Genomic DNA, 20,521 nt, shown 5'->3' on the forward strand with positions numbered 1-20,521 from the left:
TCAAGGATCTCTACTCAAACCAATATGTTTTGTTCCTATTTTCCCGCGTTTTATCGATTTTAGGTAGCATTACCTTTTCGTTATGTCATTATACTTTTTTTGTAACTGTTCTGGTAAAAAGCATCCTTCTACATGCTAAATATATTCACGTATACTAGCCCATGGATTCAGTATCGAGAGAAAACAGAAATATAAATAATACTTTAATACTAGATGTGGTCAAAACACGGGATTTCCATCAAAGAAATGATCTCCTATGTGTTGTTGATCTGACGGTCGCTTCAATACGTTTAACCTACGTTTCCATTTGTTTTCCTATTCGTTTCCCTTCGTAATCTTCAAAGTTCAATTTTTTTATAATTTCGGCAGGAAATCATCAATCAACGTGTAACATTTGCGTAATATTTTAGACTTTAAAACGATTGATGAAATATCGCTAAATGATTGATTTTTTATGTTTGATCCTTATTTAACTCAATAGTGTGACACTGACAGATCTCTGGTAACATGTCATGTGTAAAACGTAAGCTCCAACCGAGAATGATGCACCGTTAGAATGCGAGAAGTTGAGCGACGGTTACGAAGTTTTGGTTGGTCGAAAAAGTCCGGGAAAAGTTTTATCTATATATCTGTGACCTCGACCTTTAAAATTATTATCATGCAAATTGTAAATGTCTCATCAATTTGAAATTCTCTCAATGTTTTGATAAAATTTTATCTCTATTAGCTATTGAACAAAAGCTTTTAAAAGATTAATGAACATAGGAATAATAATGATAATAAAAATCAACTAAAATAATAGGGATTACCATCCAAAACGAAAATATCTAAATATCTTGGTGTCTTTCGAACACACATAGTTTATTTTGGTTCGAATGTCGTAAAGGTAGCACAATCTATTAAAAATAGGTGTTACCCTACACAAACACAGGTGTTACCCTACACAAACACAGGTGTTACCCTACACAAACACAGGTGTTACCCTACACAAACATAGGTGTTACCCTACACAAACATATGGGTGTTACCCTACACAAACATAGGTGTTACCCTACACAAACACAGGTGTTACCCTACACAAACATAAGGGTGTTACCATACACAAACACAGGTGTTACCCTACACAAACACGGGTGTTACCCTACACAAACACAGGTGTTACCCTACACAAACATAAGGGTGTTATCCTACACAAACATAGGTGTCACCCTACACAAACACAGGTGTTACCCTACACAAACATAAGGGTGTTACCCTACACAAACACAGGTGTTACCCTACACAAACATAGGTGTTACCCTACACAAACATAAGGGTGTTACCCTACACAAACATAGGTGTTACCCTACACAAACATAGGTGTAACCCTACACAAACATAGGTGTCACCCTACACAAACACAGGTGTTACCCTACACATTACCCTACACAAACACAGGTGTTACCCTACACAAACACAGGTGTTACCCTACACAAACATAAGGGTGTTACCCTACACAAACACAGTTGTTACCCTACACAAACATAGGTGTCACCCTACACAAACACAGGTGTTACCCTACACAAACATAAGGGTGTTACCCTACACAAACATAGGTGTTACCCTACACAAACACAGGTGTTACCCTACACAAACATAGGTGTCACCCTACACAAACACGGGGTTACCCTACACAAACATAAGGGTGTTACCCTACACAAACACCACTTGTCCGTCTCGAATAGTGAATGATTGAACATTCAGTATAAATATAATTAACAACATCCTGTATGTCGAATAATTAATATGATAACGCCTTTATCATTCACACTGTTAATATTAATGCACTGTAACCCGATGGTTAGACTTACTTAACCAGTTTCAAGCATTTGCTCATCAGACTGCACACAATGCATGTGTTTATCATTATGATAAAAATCACACAAAAAACCTGAAGTTTAGTCATTCATCTTCAGTCGTTCAAATGTTGTTCAGCACTTGAAGTAACGGGTTGACGTTTTTGCTATTGAACGCTTATTACTGGCTGTTCTGTTTCTGGCTCTAAACATGTAACAAACTCGCCTGACTTCTGGTTCTATACATCTCACTGATCCATCTTACTGTTCGTCATCATTTATTCTATCGTTGAAATCATTGTCACACGTCATTCCAGAACCAAGTTGATTTTCCAATGGAATTCTGTCAGCACCTGCAGTAGTTCCACTGGCGTCCCATATAAGTGACATGTCAGGCTGTAGAATGTAAGAAACACAAGGACAAGAAAGTGAGTTATATTCTGGGGTTACACTCAATTCAGTCGTAGATGAATCTAACTGGCTCTGAGACCTAGCATGTGAAATAGATCTAAGGCCATTTTCTATTTGCCTATAAGGTACATCCGGATAAGTCCCAGCTGTACTGATTCCATACTCCTCTGTCGGAACTGAGTTACCACTACTTTTCCCAGCTGTACTGATTCCATACTCCTCTGTCGGAACTGAGTTATCACTACTTTTCCCAGTTGTACTGATTCCATACTCCTCTGTTGGTACTGAGATACCACAACATTTCCCAACTGTACCGATTCCATACTCCTCTGTCGGTACTTTGATACCACTACTTTTCCCAGCTGTACTGATTCCATACTCCTCTGTCGGTACTTTGATACCACTACTTTTCCCAGCTGTACTGATTCCATTCTCCTCTGTCGGTACTTTGATACCACTACTTTTCCCAGCTGTACTGATTCCATACTCCTCTGTCGGTACTTTGATACCACTACTTATCCCAGCTGTACTGATTCCATTCTCCTCTGTCGGTACTTTGATACCACTACTTTTCCCAGCTGTACTGATTCCATACTCCTCTGTCGGTACTGAGATATCACTACTTTTCCCAGCTGTACTGATTCCATACTCCTCTGTCGGTACTGAGATATCACTACTTTTCTCAGCTGTACTGATTCCATACTCCTCTGTCGGCACTTGGATTCTTTCCCCATCATTTATTTCAGTTGTAAGCGAAGCAAGGCGTGAATAATCAGTGTCATTTGAGCTCCGAGCAAGGATATCCCAATGGCAATAATGCCGCAGACTTGGCGTAATATTATTGGCCAGCTGATGTCCAGAACCGCTGGAACTGTCCTTACAACTGTTTTCTATATATCCTACTTGTGGAATGGACGAAAATTCGCCAGTAGAGAAAGTTCTGTCATTACTTTGATAATTGCATCTGTCAACCTTACACATTGGTGATGGAGGTAATTCAACAATTTCTCCATCAGTTCTTGCCGTGAAGATATTTCCTTTGCAACTGTCGATGGCTTGACTCTCTATGCTACTACGCATAACGTCACTGTCCGTACTAGCTCTAGTAGAGGATTGAAGATGAGGGGGCATAGGCAGAGTTCTTCTCGTCATCACAATACCTAAAAGTGGGATTGTTGTCAAAATCATAATCATTATTTATACGGGTATTCAGATTGGTTCCAATAGGTTGAAACTGGCCAAAGATTGTGCAAACTGACACCAAATCAAATACCGCTTATCAATGTACAATTACTTATAGATACATTATATACCAAATACTGAATATAAAAGTACACAATAAAGGTGTTTCAGATGTAATAGATACATTATATACCAAATACTGAATATAAAAGTACACAATACAGGTGTTTCAGTCGTCTTGGACTTATCAGTTACGCTTGGGGCCAAAATTAAACATACGGGATTCCAGAAGGGAAGTCAAGGCAGTCAAAATAGGCCGAAACAGACGATGTAATATAGAAGAAAAGGTGAATGTACCCAATTTATATATATATATTTATCATATGACTACCGTTATATACGGTGTCATAAACCCATCACATAAATTTTCTTTATGACACTAGTGTAATAACACCTTTCGCTACGCTGATTGGCTGGTTCCGTGAGAACTGTATTCATACGCGTGGGAACGACCTACTTCTTTTTACTACGACTCGTAAAAATGGCGACTAGTGCTTGTAAACTTTGAAAAAAAATCAACTGAACGACAAATTGGTCTATTAACATAACATATTGTACAATCAAAGATAAAATCCAAGATGTAAACATCCTAAGTTTTTTAATTATATTTATACTATAAGATGTTAAATTAGGCCTGGCAAACATCTATTTTATGACCCCTAGTCTAGTAACATATTTCAACTCCGATAGAAAATTGCGGTTGCGTTGTCCGATGAGACATATCTAGTCTAGATTCTTTTCAAATAAACAAATAATAACATTATTTAATAAAATCCTCATGAAAAACGGCAATGTAGTTTGTTACAACTTGCCTTCAACGGTTACTCAGAATAACATGCTGACACTGTCGTCGACAAACACGTGTAATGTCAAAACAAACAACACTGCCACAAATCGGCATCCAAAGTCGCTTTTCACGGCAGTCTGAACACAATGTTCAGTGGGAATATTCACGGTGGAACATTTCACATCTCCATAAACTCCCGCGAGGACGAGGATAAACACAAAGCAGTGAAAAGGCGCCGTACAATGGTTCTGTACGACAGCGACAGCGAATAGACATTTGTACAACGAAGCCTCCATTATCGCGCCAAGTGACGTCACGGCTTCGTCACATCAAAAACAGTCGCTCATGAACTTTCAAACTAAAATATTTTCCTCATTGTTTCAAACACCAAGGACAATTTATCTATTATAGACTAAATGAAAAAATGCTGAAATTTTGTTTTGAGACGTGTATTTAATCAAATGAATCCCTTTCAAGAGTCAGTTGTGTTAGAACTATTTCTTCTCTCGTCGGTATAATTGACCTACTTCGAAGGTTCGGGTGATTTGGTTGAGATGTGACGATTCAAGGCAAAAGAGAAAATCAGTTTTTGATGGGGAACGATGAAAGAAAACGTCATATGATAAAAAGAATCTGTCATTCGTTTCCCTTCATATTAGATTGATGATACTCGTTTAGAATTTTTTATTTTTGCTCGCCAGAGGCTCGCAAAAATAAAAAATTCAAAACTCGTATCATAAATCTAATATGAAGGGAAACTCATGACAGATCCTCTATATATACAATAAAAAGAGTTATTTGATCCTTACGGACGGAATAATAATTTTAAAACAAAAAAAACAACGTACTCTTAGCGCTTTCTCTCCATCTTGGGAGTTCTTCAGAGAGGTTTGTTTATTTTGAACTCATAATGACGTCTTACATTATGACGTCATTAACATAGCAACATATATATATATATATAGAATAAAGTTGAAATGTCCATGTGACGGTAAATTTATTTTGTCCTATCACGTTCAAAATTTAACATTGGCTTCATTAGCTGTATGGAAAACATTTCTTTATTCTCTCTTTGTAATACATCAGAGTTGGACATTTGGTCAATTGGCCTGACTAAATTCCAACTCTGATGTATTACAAAGAGAGAATAAAGAAATGTTTTTCATACAGCTAATGAAGCCAATGTTAAATTCTGAACGTGATAGGACAAAATAAATTATGTATACAATAGATTTCTCAGTAACTTACCGAATGTACCCTCGAACTAGTTAGACTTTTCATGAACTTTCAAATTATGATGATACTCACTTTTCTTGCTGTCGGTCGCATGTGTAGCATTCCCCTTTACTTCGATTCCACTATCACTGTCATTTACCTGTTGGTGTAGAAAAATATTATATCTTTGTTTATACTACCGTTTCCTGTATAAACATTCAACATTTACACATTCGTCTCTATTAATTAATGTCGTGTATTACAGATGTTGTGTTTTTCCAAATAAATGTTCTAGTTTGTTTCCTGAGTTAAATATGTTATGTCAGGATTATGGTCAAGTATTTTACAAAGTTACGGATGTGTGACACATCATACATCGGTTTATAAACACCCCAGGGTGGGTAAGTTCTGTTACACACCAGACATCGGTTTATAAACACCCCAGGGTGGGTAAGTTCTGTTACACACCAGACATCGGTTTATAAACACCCCAGGGTGGGTATGTTCTGTTACACACCAGACATCGGTTTATAAACACCCCAGGGTGGGTAAGTTCTGTTACACACCAGACATCGGTTTATAAACACCCCAGGGTGGGTAAGTTCTGTTACACACCAGACATCGGTTTATAAACACCCCAGGGTGGGTAAGTTCTGTTACACACCAGACATCGGTTTATAAACACCCCAGGGTGGGTATGTTCTGTTACACACCAGACATCGGTTTATAAACACCCCAGGGTGGGTATGTTCTGTTACACGCCAGACATCGGTTTATAAACACCCCAGGGTGGGTATGTTCTGTTACACGCCAGACATCGGTTTATAAACACCCCAGGGTGGGTATGTTCTGTTACACACCAGACATCGGTTTATAAACACCCCAGGGTGGGTATGTTCTGTTACACACCAGACATCGGTTTATAAACACCCCAAGGTGGGTATGTTCTGTTACACACCAGACATCGGTTTATATACCCCAAGGTGGGTATGTTCTGTTACACGCCAGACATCGGTTTATGAACACCCCAGGGTGGGTATGTTCTGTTACACACCAGACATCGGTTTATAAACACCCCAGGGTGGGTATTATATGTTATAACCTTTTATAAACACAACGGGGGGGGTTAATGAAGGTCATTACCAGAAGTTCCATTTCTCCTATGTAGTCCTCGGACTTGTCGATCGTAGGGACCTGAACATTTACATCCATGGCTTTATATCTTTGGCACACGCGCCTACGGAAAAGCAAGCAATTATCCTCCAAATAAGTAAAATAAGCAAGAGGCCCAGAGGGCCTGTATCGCTCACCTGAAGAATGATGCTTCAGTTTATTTGTCGCTGGTATTGCTATGTCAATATATATCATAAGCATTTTATATGGGTACATGTACATTTGTTTTATTTTAATGCTAAAAATGTCAAAAAGTGCATTAATCCATGAAATGAAATTGACTTTTGGCGCGACCCCATAGGGATGCTACCACACAAATGTGAGCGATATCTATATTACTTAGTTATCTTGTTAAGACTAATTGACCCATTTTGACCCTGCCCTCTAGCCCCTGAGGGTCAGCTCCTTCCTTTAAACAATTTTGAATCCCTACCCCTATAGGATGCTACCAGTCAAATCATTGCTAAGTTTCAGTGAATTATTTGTTTAAATCAATGTAGCCAAATAGACCCCTCTTGGCCCAAACCCTCAAACCCCTGGTAGTCTGGGTCAACCCCAACATTTGTACAATTTTGAATCCCCACCCAATAACCATGCTACCATACAAATGTGAGTAATATCCATTGCTTAGTTTCAGAGAAGAAGTTGTTTAAACAAATCGACCAATTTTGGCCCCGCCTCTCAGGCCCCTTGGGGGTCAGCCCCACATTTGTACAATTTTGAATCCCCACCCCATAGGGATGCTACCAGGCAAATATGAGTGATATCCATTGCTTAGTTTCAGAGCAGAAGTCGTTTATATCAATATAGCCAAATTGACCACATTTGGCCCCGCCCCTCAGGCCCCTGGGGGCCAGCGCCATCATGTGTACAATTTTGAATCCTCACCCCATAGTGATGCTACCAGGCAAATATGAGTGATAGCCATTGCTTGGTTTCAGAGAAGAAGTCATTTATATCAATATAGCTAAATTTACCATATTTGCCCCCGCCCCTCAGGCCCCTGGGGGAACAGCCCCATCATTTGTACAATTTTGAATCCCCACCCCGTAGTGATGATACCAGGCAAATATGAGTGATATCCATTGCTTGGTTTCAGAGAAGAAGTCGTTTATATCAATATAGCCAAATTGACCACATTTGGCCCCGCCCCTCAGGCCCCTGGGGGGCCAGCCCCATCATTTGTACAATTTTGAATCCCCACCCCATAGTGATGCTACCAGGCAAATATGAGCGATAGCCATTGCTTTGTTTCAGAGAAGAAGTTGTTTTTATCAATATAGCTAAATTTACCATATTTGGCCCCGCCCCTCAGGCCCCTGGGGGAACAGACCCATCATTTGAACAATTTTGAATCCCCACCCCATAGTGATGATACCAGGCAAATATGAGTGATATCCATTGCTTGGTTTCAGAGAAGAAGTCGTTTATATCAATATAGCCAAATTGACCACATTTGGCCCCGCCCCTCAGGCCCCTTGGGGGCCAGCCCCATCATTTGTACAATTTTTAATCCTCACCCCATAGTGATGCTACCAGGCAAATATGAGTGATATCCATTGCTCGGTTTCAGAAAAGAAGTCGTTCATATCAATATAGACCAATTTACCCGTTTTGGCCCCGCCTCTCAGGCCCCTTGGGGGCCAGCCCCATCATTTGTACAATTTTGAATCCTCACCCCATAGTAATGCTACCAGGCAAATATGAGTGATATCAATTGCTCGGTTTCAGAGAAGAAGTCGTTTATATCAATATAGCAAAATTGACCCCTTTTGGCCCCGCCCCTCAGGCCCCTTGGGGGCCAGCCCCATCATTTGAAAAAGTTTGAGTCCCCTACCCATAGGGATGCTTCTGACTAAATTTGATCAAATTCTGATCAGCGGTTATGAAGAAGAAGTCAATTGTTGACGGACGGACGGACGGACGACGGACGGACGACGGACGGACGGACGACGGACGACGGACGCCACGGTATGGCATAAGCTCACCTTGGTCCTTTGGACCAGGTGAGCTAAAAATGAAATGAAAATGAAAGTATTGATAATAAATGTATTACTTCTCTGTACGTAGCCGCATGTAAAGCATGATATTGCAAGTAATTTTAATTGGGAATCTATCACCATATCTTGACTCTCATCGAGTGCCTTTCGGCCTACTTTAATGTAATATAATGCTGCTAACTCACCATATTACTACTACCAGGACCGCCAGGACAATCAACGTCGCAAGCGTCTTACTTATAATGGCAGCTAATTGGCCACTGTCTGTATCTGTCAATGAAAATTGTACTCAAAGCAAGACAGTATGTTTTAACATCTGCCCGCAGTTTATAGAGGAATTTCAACTGTCTCTCATATCCCTTCGTCAGCCTCCCCTTATAGAAATGACGTAAGTGTTATCATTACGAAAATACCAGAATTGGTAAGAAACTACTTCTTAAATACTTAAATTGGTACAAAAATGACTATTTCTGACACGCTTGAATGGGTGAAGAATTTCGAACTGATCTGAGCCGGTACAGGCGTGTTACTCATTCTGACTTATTCGGTACAAGAATGCAATGACTTCTGATAGTAATCCTACCATTTATAATTCTGTATCATTGAAATGTAATTTTCGCATTGCTACAGACATAAATAAAACAGGAAATAAGAGTTATGTCCTGATATTAATGATAAACGCTGATATCACATCATACAAACTTCATTGATAATAGAAATGATCCCTAGACAGATGCGACACACTTAACGTCATTTATATATGTTTAATCTCCCAACACACCGCGAAGATCCAACAAACCAGGGTCTATGAGAGGTTTCCTCCATTTGACGTCACTGAGCTCGCTGACCCCCATACTGGTACGGATCCTCATACAAACAGCATATGGAGACATGGGGTCAAGGTCGGGTAAGACAATTTCCTGTACACGTAAGGTCGCTGTCATGTTAAATGATTGAGCCCCTATAAAATAAACTCATGGTGAACTGGTATCAGTCAAAACAACACCGGAAATGAAACCGGAAGTTTTTATTTTAAAAATATTTACGTAGGACTAGGTATTCAACCAAAGGGAAAGGTGACATTGTAAAATTGACATCAACATTGAAATATTTCGTGGGACACATCGTGTGGTTACATGCTAAAAAATCTTACCATCAGTACAGTGTTCATCTGTCGCCTCAGTGATGGCCTTGTAAAACACTTCATATTGTTCCGGCTTTCTATAGAGAAATTGGGCGTCACAGTATCGGAAGGTCAATGACAGAACATCTATTAATTTGGCGTCATAATCACGGGACAAAAGGTTGAACGTTGGCTTTACTGATTCTGGAACATTTAAAAACAAGGAATCAGTTTTATTTAAATGTATGCTATATAAAGGATTTTAAATTTTAGTAAAGCGACCAAGAAGAAACTTGTTGTTCGGAGACAAATAGATATCAAACGATACTGGTTTCAAATATCAACTGGATTTCTAAATAGAAAATGTGTTGTTCCTCAGCAAAATTGAATAATCGGTTTCTTATTGTAGTGTGGAACATTGCAAAACCCCAAAAACTGTACGACAGAATTTTTCGATATATTTCACTCGTGCTTCGCACTCATGAAAATATCGATATTCTGTCATACGAGTGAAATATATGTTACATCAAACGGGAAACCATTCAATATCCTCTATGTATATTCTAAACCATGTAACTATTCAAATAAATTAAACCTGAAAAACAGGTCATTATTAGCCCAGGGGACTGAATATTCCACAAGCAATGTGTACCACCCGCAATCCCAAAGGATTGTACAGGGGACAAAGCACATTTCAAAACTTTAGAGTAAGATACGGTTTGGCCAAAACTTAATTAAAATTTCACCATACAGGTATTTCGTCATTCTTGGTTTGATCGTTGCTGCTAAGAGCCTAAAGTGGTCCAAAGTATGTTACCGAAAAGATCAAAATTGGTAACACAAAAACAAAAAACGATCAAAATTCCGGTGTGAGAGACCCTTATTTCAATAAATTTCATTATTTCAAAATTGGTCCCATCTGGTTTGGTGATTAGTCACACACAACATCTTGACATGCACTTTGGAAAAACACAAGGATTCTAATTGCGAGCCTTACCGAATGGCGTATCCGAGTTCCGTTGTGAGGTGTCCTCATGTTCAGTGATGAAATAACGAAACTGGCATTCTTCAAACACCGTACCTCCACTCTCACCGTTATGGGTTGTCAAGGACACCGCAAACATCCAATCATGGTAGTTAAACTTGGTCAGATTTAACCAGGTTTCAGTCACATCTCCCGCCAACTTCTTCCAAGACAAATCACTCTGAAGTAAACACGACTTTATATTATGTAGAATCGACACGTATGATATACCTCTACATCCCCTTAAGATGCATAAAAAACACTTCAGAGTGAAGAAGGTAATAAGTAAGGTTATGTTATGAAGGCAACGGTACATTTGATCACATGTGTTTACTTGATCGCTGCATTAAGATTAACGAAATTCGCCATTAATAATAGAACTGTGTGTGTTCCGACAAAACATCTATTAACAACCTTACTGGCCTTGACCGTATCATCCTTAAACAATGGCATGTTAGAGGTGCTCCTAGAATTGGAGTCACCGGAGGATAACAAGCCTAAAACTTAAAATCAATAGTGACGATTATTTCTTACAGAAACACCGACAGAAAACACTCGTAAAATAAAACATTGAAGCGAGGTAAAACGAAACAAAACCTATGTCAAATCCAGATGTCATTTCATCAGCATTCCAATCGTCGACGTGACATCGTAGCTTGTGTATGACTTTAACAAGCATCGGATAAGCCAAACTTGATGATCACACAGCACAATATAATATAACAGAATAGAATAAAGGTGGCTACCATTAAACTGCACGTACTCCTTATCATCATGCATCTGTCATCTAAACTTACTAGTTTATACAGTTTATCACTGACCTTACAAGTACGTAGCCCTTTGTTTCCTCTGCACCAAAATATGGTAACGCCCTCGATACGTGTTCTAAACTGACTTTCTATGAACCAGGAAACTCTTACAGAAGCATCACCGAAACCCTCTGCTATCACGTCTGTGGCGTATGGGAACTCTGAAGCATAGACCACGCCCCATTATAACTTATAACATTTCTCCATACAATTTAGTTTAACACATGATATTACTCTCTTTACATACAAATGATTACAACACTCCTTAAATACAAATGATTACAACACTCCTTAAATACAAATGATTACAACACTCCTTACATACAAATGATTACAACACTCCTTACATACAAATGATTACAACACTCCTAACATACAAATGATTACAACACTCCTTACATACAAATGAGTATACCACTCCTTATATACAAATGATTACAACTCTCTTTACATACAAATGATTACAATTCTCTTTACATACAAATGATTACAACTCTCTTTACATACAAATGATTACAACTCTCCTTACATACAAATTATTACAACACTCCTTATATACAAATGATTACAACTCTCTTTACATACAAATGATTACAACACTCCTAACATACAAATGATTACAACTCTCTTTACATACAAATTATTACAATTCTCCTTATATACAAATGATTACAACTCTCTTTACATACAAATGATTATAACTCTCTTTACATACAAATGATTACAACACTCCTTACATACAAATGATTACAACTCTCTTTACATACAAATTATTACAATTCTCCTTACATACAAATGATTATAACTCTCTTTACATACAAATGATTACAACACTCCTTACATACAAATGATTACAACACTCCTTACATACAAATTATTACAATTCTCCTTATATACAAAGGAATATAACTCTCTTTACATACAAATGATTACAACACTCCTAACATACAAATAAGTACAACATTCCTTACATACAAATGATTACAACACTCTTTACATACAAATGATTACAACTCTCCTTACATACAAATGATTACAACTCTCCTTACATACAAATGATTACAACACTCCTAACATACAAATGATTACAACACTCCTTACATACAAATGATTACAACTCTCTTTACATACAAATGATTACAACTCTCTTCACATACAAATGATTACAACACTCCTGACATAGAAATGATTACAATTCTCCTTACATACAAATGATTACAACACTCCTTACACACAAATGATTACAACTCCCCTTACATACAAATGATTACAACACTCCTTACATACAAATGATTACAACCCTCCTTACACACAAATGAGTATAACACTCCTAGCATACAAATGACTACAACTCTCCTTATATACAAATGATTACAACACTCCTTACATACAAATGATTACAACTCTCCTTATATACAAATGATTACAACACTCCTTACATACAAATGATTACAACACTCCTTACATACAAATGATTATTACTCTCCTTACATACAAATGATTACAACACTCCTTACATACAAATGATTACAACCCTCTTTACATACAAATGATTACAACACTCCTTACATACAAATGAGTATAACACTCCTAGCATACAAATGATATCAACACTCCTTACATACAAATGATTACAACACTCCTAACATACAAATGAGTACAACACTCCTTACATACAAATGATTACAACACTCCTAACATACAAATGATTACAACACTCCTAACATACAAATGATTACAACACTCCTAACATACAAATGAGTACAACACTCCTTACATACAAATGATTACAACACTCCTAACATACAAATTATTACAACACTCCTTACATACAAATGATTACAACACTCCTAACATACAAATGATTACAACACTCCTAACATACAAATGATTACAACACTCCTAACATACAAATGATTACAACCCTCTTTACATACAAATGATTACAACACTCCTTACATACAAATGAGTATAACACTCCTAGCATACAAATGATATCAACACTCCTTACATACAAATGATTACAACACTCCTAACATACAAATGAGTACAACACTCCTTACATACAAATGATTACAACACTCCTAACATACAAATGATTACAACACTCCTAACATACAAATGATTACAACACTCCTAACATACAAATGAGTACAACACTCCTTACATACAAATGATTACAACACTCCTAACATACAAATTATTACAACACTCCTTACATACAAATGATTACAACACTCCTAACATACAAATGATTACAACACTCCTTACATACAAATGATTACAACACTCCTAACATACAAATGATTACAACACTCCTAACATACAAATGATTACAACACTCCTTACATACAAATGATTACAACACTCCTAACATACAAATGATTACCCATTTCCGACAGGAACAAGCAACAAGATTGAAAGTGATTTAATTTGTGACTGAACCATCCATTTCTCTGATAATGTAAGACTTACTGTAAGATATTTTTATTGTTCAGGTGGCTGTACCCATCGATTTATATAAATATCTTACGGTTGTCTGGATGAAATAGAGGAATGTTGACAACTGTACGTTTGGTTGAACATAAGCGCTCCTCAATACACGCCTGTATTACTACAGCATAGGGTCCGTCATTCCAACAGTCCTTGTCGCTAAGGGTGATAGTAGTAAATGGACGAGCTACTAAAAGTTGATTCTGCTCTCCTTGAATAGACACTCGGTAATACAGCTCTGATATGTTTCCATTCCGCTTCCTCCTTCCGAGGGGCTAAGTATGCATAAAACGTTTAATGTGAATAGAAATCTGGACCGTGAACTTTGAAGGTATAAATCTGTAAGACACAGGTAGTACAGGTGTTAGTGTATAAGGTATAAATCTGTAAGACAGAGGTAGTACAGGTGTTAGTGTATAAGGTATAAATCTGTAAGACACAGGTCGTCACAGGTGTTAGTGTATAAGGTATAAATCTGTAAGACACAGGTCGTCACAGGTGTTAGTGTATAAGGTATAAATCTGTAAGACACAGGTCGTCACAGGTGTTAGTGTATAAGGTATAAATCTGTAAGACACAGGTCGTCACAGGTGTTAGTGTATAAGGTATAAATCTGTAAGACACAGGTAGTACAGGTGTTAGTGTATAAGGTATAAATCTGTAAGACAGAGGTAGTACAGGTGTTAGTGTATAAGGTATAAATCTGTAAGACACAGGTCGTCACAGGTGTTAGTGTATAAGGTATAAATCTGTAAGACACAGGTCGTCACAGGTGTTAGTATATAAGGTATAAATCTGTAAGACACAGGTAGTACAGGTGTTAGTATATAAGGTATAAATCTGTAAGACACAGGTAGTACAGGTGTTAGTGTATAAGGTATAAATCTGTAAGACACAGGTAGTACAGGTGTTAGTGTATATGGTATAAATCTGTAAGACACAAGTCGTCACAGGTGTTAGTGTATAAGGTATAAATCTGTAAGACACGGGTCGTAACAGGTGTTAGTGTATAAGGTATAAATCTGTAAGACACGGGTCGCCACAGGTGTTAGTGTATAAGGTATAAATCTGTAAGACACATGTCGTCTCAGGTGTAAGTGTATAAGGTATAAATCTGTAAGACACGGGTCGTCACAGGTGTTAGTGTATAAGGTATAAATCTGTAAGACACAGGTAGTACAGGTGTTAGTGTATAAGGTATAAATCTGTAAGACACAGGTCGTCACAGGTGTTAGTGTATAAGGTATAAATCTGTAAGACACAGGTCTTCACAGATGTTAGTGTATAAGGTATAAATCTGTAAGACACAGGTCGTCACAGGTGTTAGTATATAAGGTATAAATCTGTAAGACACAGGTAGTACAGGTGTTAGTGTATAAGGTATAAATCTGTAAGACAGAGGTAGTACAGGTGTTAGTGTATAAGGTATAAATCTGTAAGACACGGGTCGTAACATGTGCTAGTGTATAAGGTCTAAATCTGTAAGACACATGTCCTCACAGGTGTTAGTGTATAAGGTATAAATCTGTAAGACACATGTCCTCACAGGTGTTAGTGTATAAGGTATAAATCTGTAAGACACAGGTCTTCACAGATGTTAGTGTATAAGGTATAAATCTGTAAGACACATGTAGTACAGGTGTTAGTGTATAAGGTATAAATCTGTAAGACAGAGGTAGTACAGGTGTTAGTGTATAAGGTATAAATCTGTAAGACACAGGTAGTACAGGTGTTAGTGTATAAGGTATAAATCTGTAAGACACAGGTAGTACAGGTGTTAGTGTATAAGGTATAAATCTGTAAGACAGAGGTAGTACAGGTGTTAGTGTATAAGGTATAAATCTGTAAGACACGGGTCGTAACATGTGCTAGTGTATAAGGTCTAAATCTGTAAGACACATGTCCTCACAGGTGTTAGTGTATAAGGTAAAAATCTGTAAGACACAGGTCGTCACAGGTGTTAGTGTATAAGGTATAAATCTGTAAGACACAAGTCGTCACAGGTGCTAGTGTATAAGGTAAAAATCTGTAAGACACGGGTCGTCACAGGTGTTAGTGTATAAGGTATAAATCTGTAAGACACATGTCGTCACAGGTGTTAGTGTATAAGGTATAAATCTGTAAGACACAGGTAGTACAGGTGTTAGTGTATCAGGTATAAATCTGTAAGACACAAGTCGTCACAGGTGTTAGTGTATAAGGTATAAATCTGTAAGACACAGGTCTTCACAGATGTTAGTGTATAAGGTACAAATCTGTAAGACACAGGTAGTACAGGTGTTAGTGTATAAGGTATAAATCTGTAAGACAGAGGTAGTACAGGTGTTAGTGTATAAGGTATAAATCTGTAAGACACGGGTCGTAACAGGTGCTAGTGTATAAGGTCTAAATCTGTAATACACATGTCCTCACAGGTGTTAGTGTATAACGTAAAAATCTGTAAGACACAGGTCGTCACAGGTGTTAGTGTATAAGGTATAAATCTGTAAGACACAAGTCGTCACGGGTGTTAGTGTATAAGGTAAAAATCTGTAAGACACGGGTCGTCACAGGTGCTAGTGTATAAGGTATAAATCTGTAAGACACATGTCGTCACAGGTGTTAGTGTATAAGGTATAAATCTGTAAGACACAGGTAGTACAGGTGTTAGTGTATCAGGTATAAATCTGTAAGACACAAGTCGTCACAGGTGCTAGTGTATAAGGTATAAATCTGTAAGACACAAGTCGTCACAGGTGTTAGTGTATAAGGTATAAATCTGTAAGACACAGGTAGTACAGGTGTTAGTGTATAAGGTATAAATCTGTAAGACACGGGTCGTCACAGGTGTTAGTGTATAAGGTGCCAATGAAGATATCCTACCTTGACATAAATCTGTAAGGCACAGTTCACTTCTGTGTTGTTTATTAGACGTCTGGGTAGAAAGTACCCGCCAACAGTAGACTTTGGGGCGGCACTCGGCGCTGTGAGAATGGACAACAACAAAATAAGACCAACTTATGTGGGTAAGTGATTTCTTCACAAGGACTACACTATTTCATCTGAGATAAATTTGCCATACTCATCAAATGTACACAATTTTGTGGCCAGGAATCCAACATACTTCATCATACGTATGTATTCCTGATCAGCAATAAAACCAGCTCCATCCCATTTACATTACAGTGCATTCACTAAATCAAAAATCAGCATCAAATGGCTACCATTTTATGGTCAGTAACCAATCATCATTATTTACACTTTTCCATGACCTTAAGACCTACCGTCTTTATCCGTACGAAAAGAGAGCGTTTCCATCGGACTCCAGCTCCTGTTATCTGCCACCATTCGACCTTTGCCACGAATGGTCACGTGGTAATTTGTATATGGAAGAAGTCCCCCTAACTCTGTTCTCATCCGAGACTTGTTACTGTACATCAGCTTTAACAAAATGGGAGCAATCACTTTAAACAATCACGTTTAATTATCCTTCATTCAGTGATACAAAGATTTGACTGTTAATACTAATGTGTCGTGTTGTACAGTAAAACAATGGTGTTAATACTAATGAATGTGTCGTGTTGTACAGTAAAACAATGGTGTTAACACTAATGTGTCGTGTTGTACAGTAAAACAATGGTGTTAATACTAATGTGTCGTGTTGTACAGTAAAACAATGGTGTTATTACTAATGAATGTGTCGTGTTGTACAGTAAAACAATGGTGTTAATACTAATGTGTCGTGTTGTACAGTAAAACAATGGTGTTAATACTAATGAATGTGTCATGTTGTACAGTAAAACAATGGTGTTAACACTAATGTGTCGTGTTGTACAGTAAAACAATGGTGTTATTACTAATGAATGTATCGTGTTGTACAGTAAAACAATGGTGTTAATACTAATGTGTCGTGTTGTACAGTAAAACAATGTGTTAATACTAATGTGTCGTGTTGTACAGTAAAACAATGGTGTTAACACAAATGAATGTGTCGTGTTGTACTGTAAAACAATGCGTTAATACTAATGTGTCGTGTTGTACAGTAAAACAATGGTGTTAATACTAATGAATGTGTCGTGTTTTACAGTAAAACAATGGTGTTAACACTAATGAATGTGTCGTGTTGTACAGTAAAACAATGGTGTTAATACTAATGTGTCGTGTTGTACAGTAAAACAATGGTGTTAATACTAATGTGTCGTGTTGTACAGTAAAACAATGGTGTTAATACTAATGTGTCGTGTTGTACAGTAAAACAATGGTGTTAACACTAATGTGTCGTGTTGTACAGTAAAACAATGGTGTTAATACTAATGTGTCGTGTTGTACAGTAAAACAATGGTGTTAACACTAATGAATGTGTCGTGTTGTACAGTAAAACAATGGTGTTAACACTAATGAATGTGTCGTGTTGTACAGTAAAACAATGGTGTTAATACTAATGAATGTGTCGTGTTGTACAGTAAAACAATGGTGTTAATACTAATGTGTCGTGTTGTACAGTAAAACAATGTGTTAACACTAATGTGTCGTGTTGTACAGTAAAACAATGGTGTTAACACTAATGAATGTGTCGTGTTGTACAGTAAAACAATGGTGTTAATACTAATGTGTCGTGTTGTACAGTAAAACAATGCGTTAATACTAATGAATGTGTCGTGTTGTACAGTAAAACAATGGTGTTAATACCAATGTGTCGTGTTGTACAGTAAAACAATGGTGTTAATACTAATGAATGTGTCGTCTTGTACAGTAAAACAATGGTGTTAACACTGATGAATGTGTCGTGTTGTACAGTAAAACAATGGTGTTAATACTAATGTGTCGTGTTGTACAGTAAAACAATGGTGTTAATACCAATGTGTCGTGTTGTACAGTAAAACAATGGTGTTAATACTAATGAATGTGTCGTGTTGTACAGTAAAACAATGGTGTTAATACTAATGTGTCGTGTTGTACAGTAAAACAATGGTGTTAATACTAATGTGTCGTGTTGTACAGTAAAACAATGGTGTTAATACTAATGAATGTGTCGTGTTGTACAGTAAAACAATGGTGTTAATACTAATGAATGTATCGTGTTGTACAGTAAAACAATGGTGTTAATACTAATGTGTCGTGTTGTACAGTAAAACAATGTGTTAATACTAATGAATGTGTCGTTTGGTAGAAAATGTTGCCTGTGGTACACTAAAGAATGTATCGTATGATACAGTAAAACATAATGATAATGTCACCGTATATGTATATTTTATATCCTGAGTTTGTTTTATATATATATATGTATATATATCTTCTCTTATTTAGTTACATTTACATTGTTAAAGATACATGGGGTTAACGGTTAGTCTTAAATATTGATATACGTTGTCCGTTCTACCAATGGACGTTGATTTACCGATACCTACAATTGTATATAAATAATACAACAAGAGCACCACAAACGGATGATACACCCTTCTGACCCTATCAAAAGCTGTTTACATTATTGTCAGACACTTGTAAAGACTTGGCCAAAATAATATTTCACTTGATAAAAACTTCCCAAAAAAGTCCGAAATGGGTTAAAAATGTATATATATATATAAATCAAATTTATATAATTGTCATCGTCAGACCCCCAACACATCCAAACTAAAATGAAGACAATAACCCATTATCTGACAGAACGATAAACCACTAAATAACCAAGAATTCCCAAACAGGTCTTAAATTTCAAAACACAAATAATCATTTTCCGAAATTCAATCAAAATTGTCCTGACTAGATCCTCCATGGACATCCATACCACATTTAGGACAATAACAAGTGATCTGACCTAACTGTAGAACGCTGATAAAACTTGTACCAAAACTTAAACCGGACGGACGGACATCGATGGATGGACATAGACGGACGCAGACGCTATACCATAATGTACCGGTCGAACTTCGATTGGAATTTCAAAATAGACATAATTAATTGACTACTGTAACAGGGATAAATAAGCTGCAGATTTAATACCTATATACAGGTGATACCTATATACAGGTGACATCCAATATACCTGTCCTGGAGCCGAGTCCCATCTGGAAGAGTAGTTGATGGCGAAGTCGATAATGAATACATCAAGCAGAAGGTATTCTGGTAACTGCCAGGACAATGACGCCTTCCTGCTGGTGATGCCGGACACACTGAAATTGTGCAGCTTTGATATTCTCACTGAATAAAGAGCATTACAGAACATAGTAATTATCATTATTACATCTATTTATAAATAACTGGCATTCCAATCAGATATATACAATACACTTAACCTCGTTCTAAGTATATAATATTTCCCTTTTGAACAATACAGATACTAGTATATACTTACAAATATAATAAATATCATTCTCCGTACATGAATATCTGTGTTTATAACTTGATCAACGAAGTAATACCGACAGTA

At 37.2% G+C, this 20,521-nt stretch overlaps 1 protein-coding gene across 1 annotated transcript; it reads right to left on the bottom strand.

Moving 5' to 3' along the window:
• Positions 1–832: 832 nt before the first annotated feature.
• On the bottom strand, positions 833–20,317 carry LOC117326411. The gene is made up of 12 exons (XM_033883159.1): positions 20,138–20,317; positions 17,376–17,532; positions 16,975–17,075; positions 14,153–14,387; positions 11,632–11,780; positions 10,784–10,991; positions 9,817–9,990; positions 9,463–9,624; positions 8,849–8,933; positions 6,634–6,727; positions 5,584–5,650; positions 833–3,406 (listed from the first exon to the last, which is right to left on the bottom strand). Exons 1-12 carry the CDS (start codon positions 20,315–20,317, stop codon positions 2,097–2,099), a joined length of 2,922 nt encoding a protein of 973 aa, XP_033739050.1. The 3' UTR covers positions 833–2,096.
• Between the last annotated feature and the right edge of the window lie 204 nt (positions 20,318–20,521).

This window comes from Pecten maximus, chromosome 4, assembly GCF_902652985.1.
Source record: "Pecten maximus chromosome 4, xPecMax1.1, whole genome shotgun sequence".
In the NCBI taxonomy this organism is placed as follows: Eukaryota; Metazoa; Mollusca; class Bivalvia; order Pectinida; family Pectinidae; genus Pecten; species Pecten maximus.

Bases quoted from the DNA above. Each gene is read 5' to 3' on its own strand.
- LOC117326411 (XM_033883159.1), bottom strand. From the start codon at position 20,317: ATGTTCTGTAATGCTCTTTATTCAGTGAGAATATCAAAGCTGCACAAT. The intron at 8,934-9,462 runs GTTTGTTGGATC...TTTCATTGACAG, and splicing joins GAAACCTCTCATAGACCCTG to ATACAGACAGTGGCCAATTA. The intron at 3,407-5,583 runs GTGAGTATCATC...TCCCACTTTTAG, and splicing joins TGCGACCGACAGCAAGAAAA to GTATTGTGATGACGAGAAGA.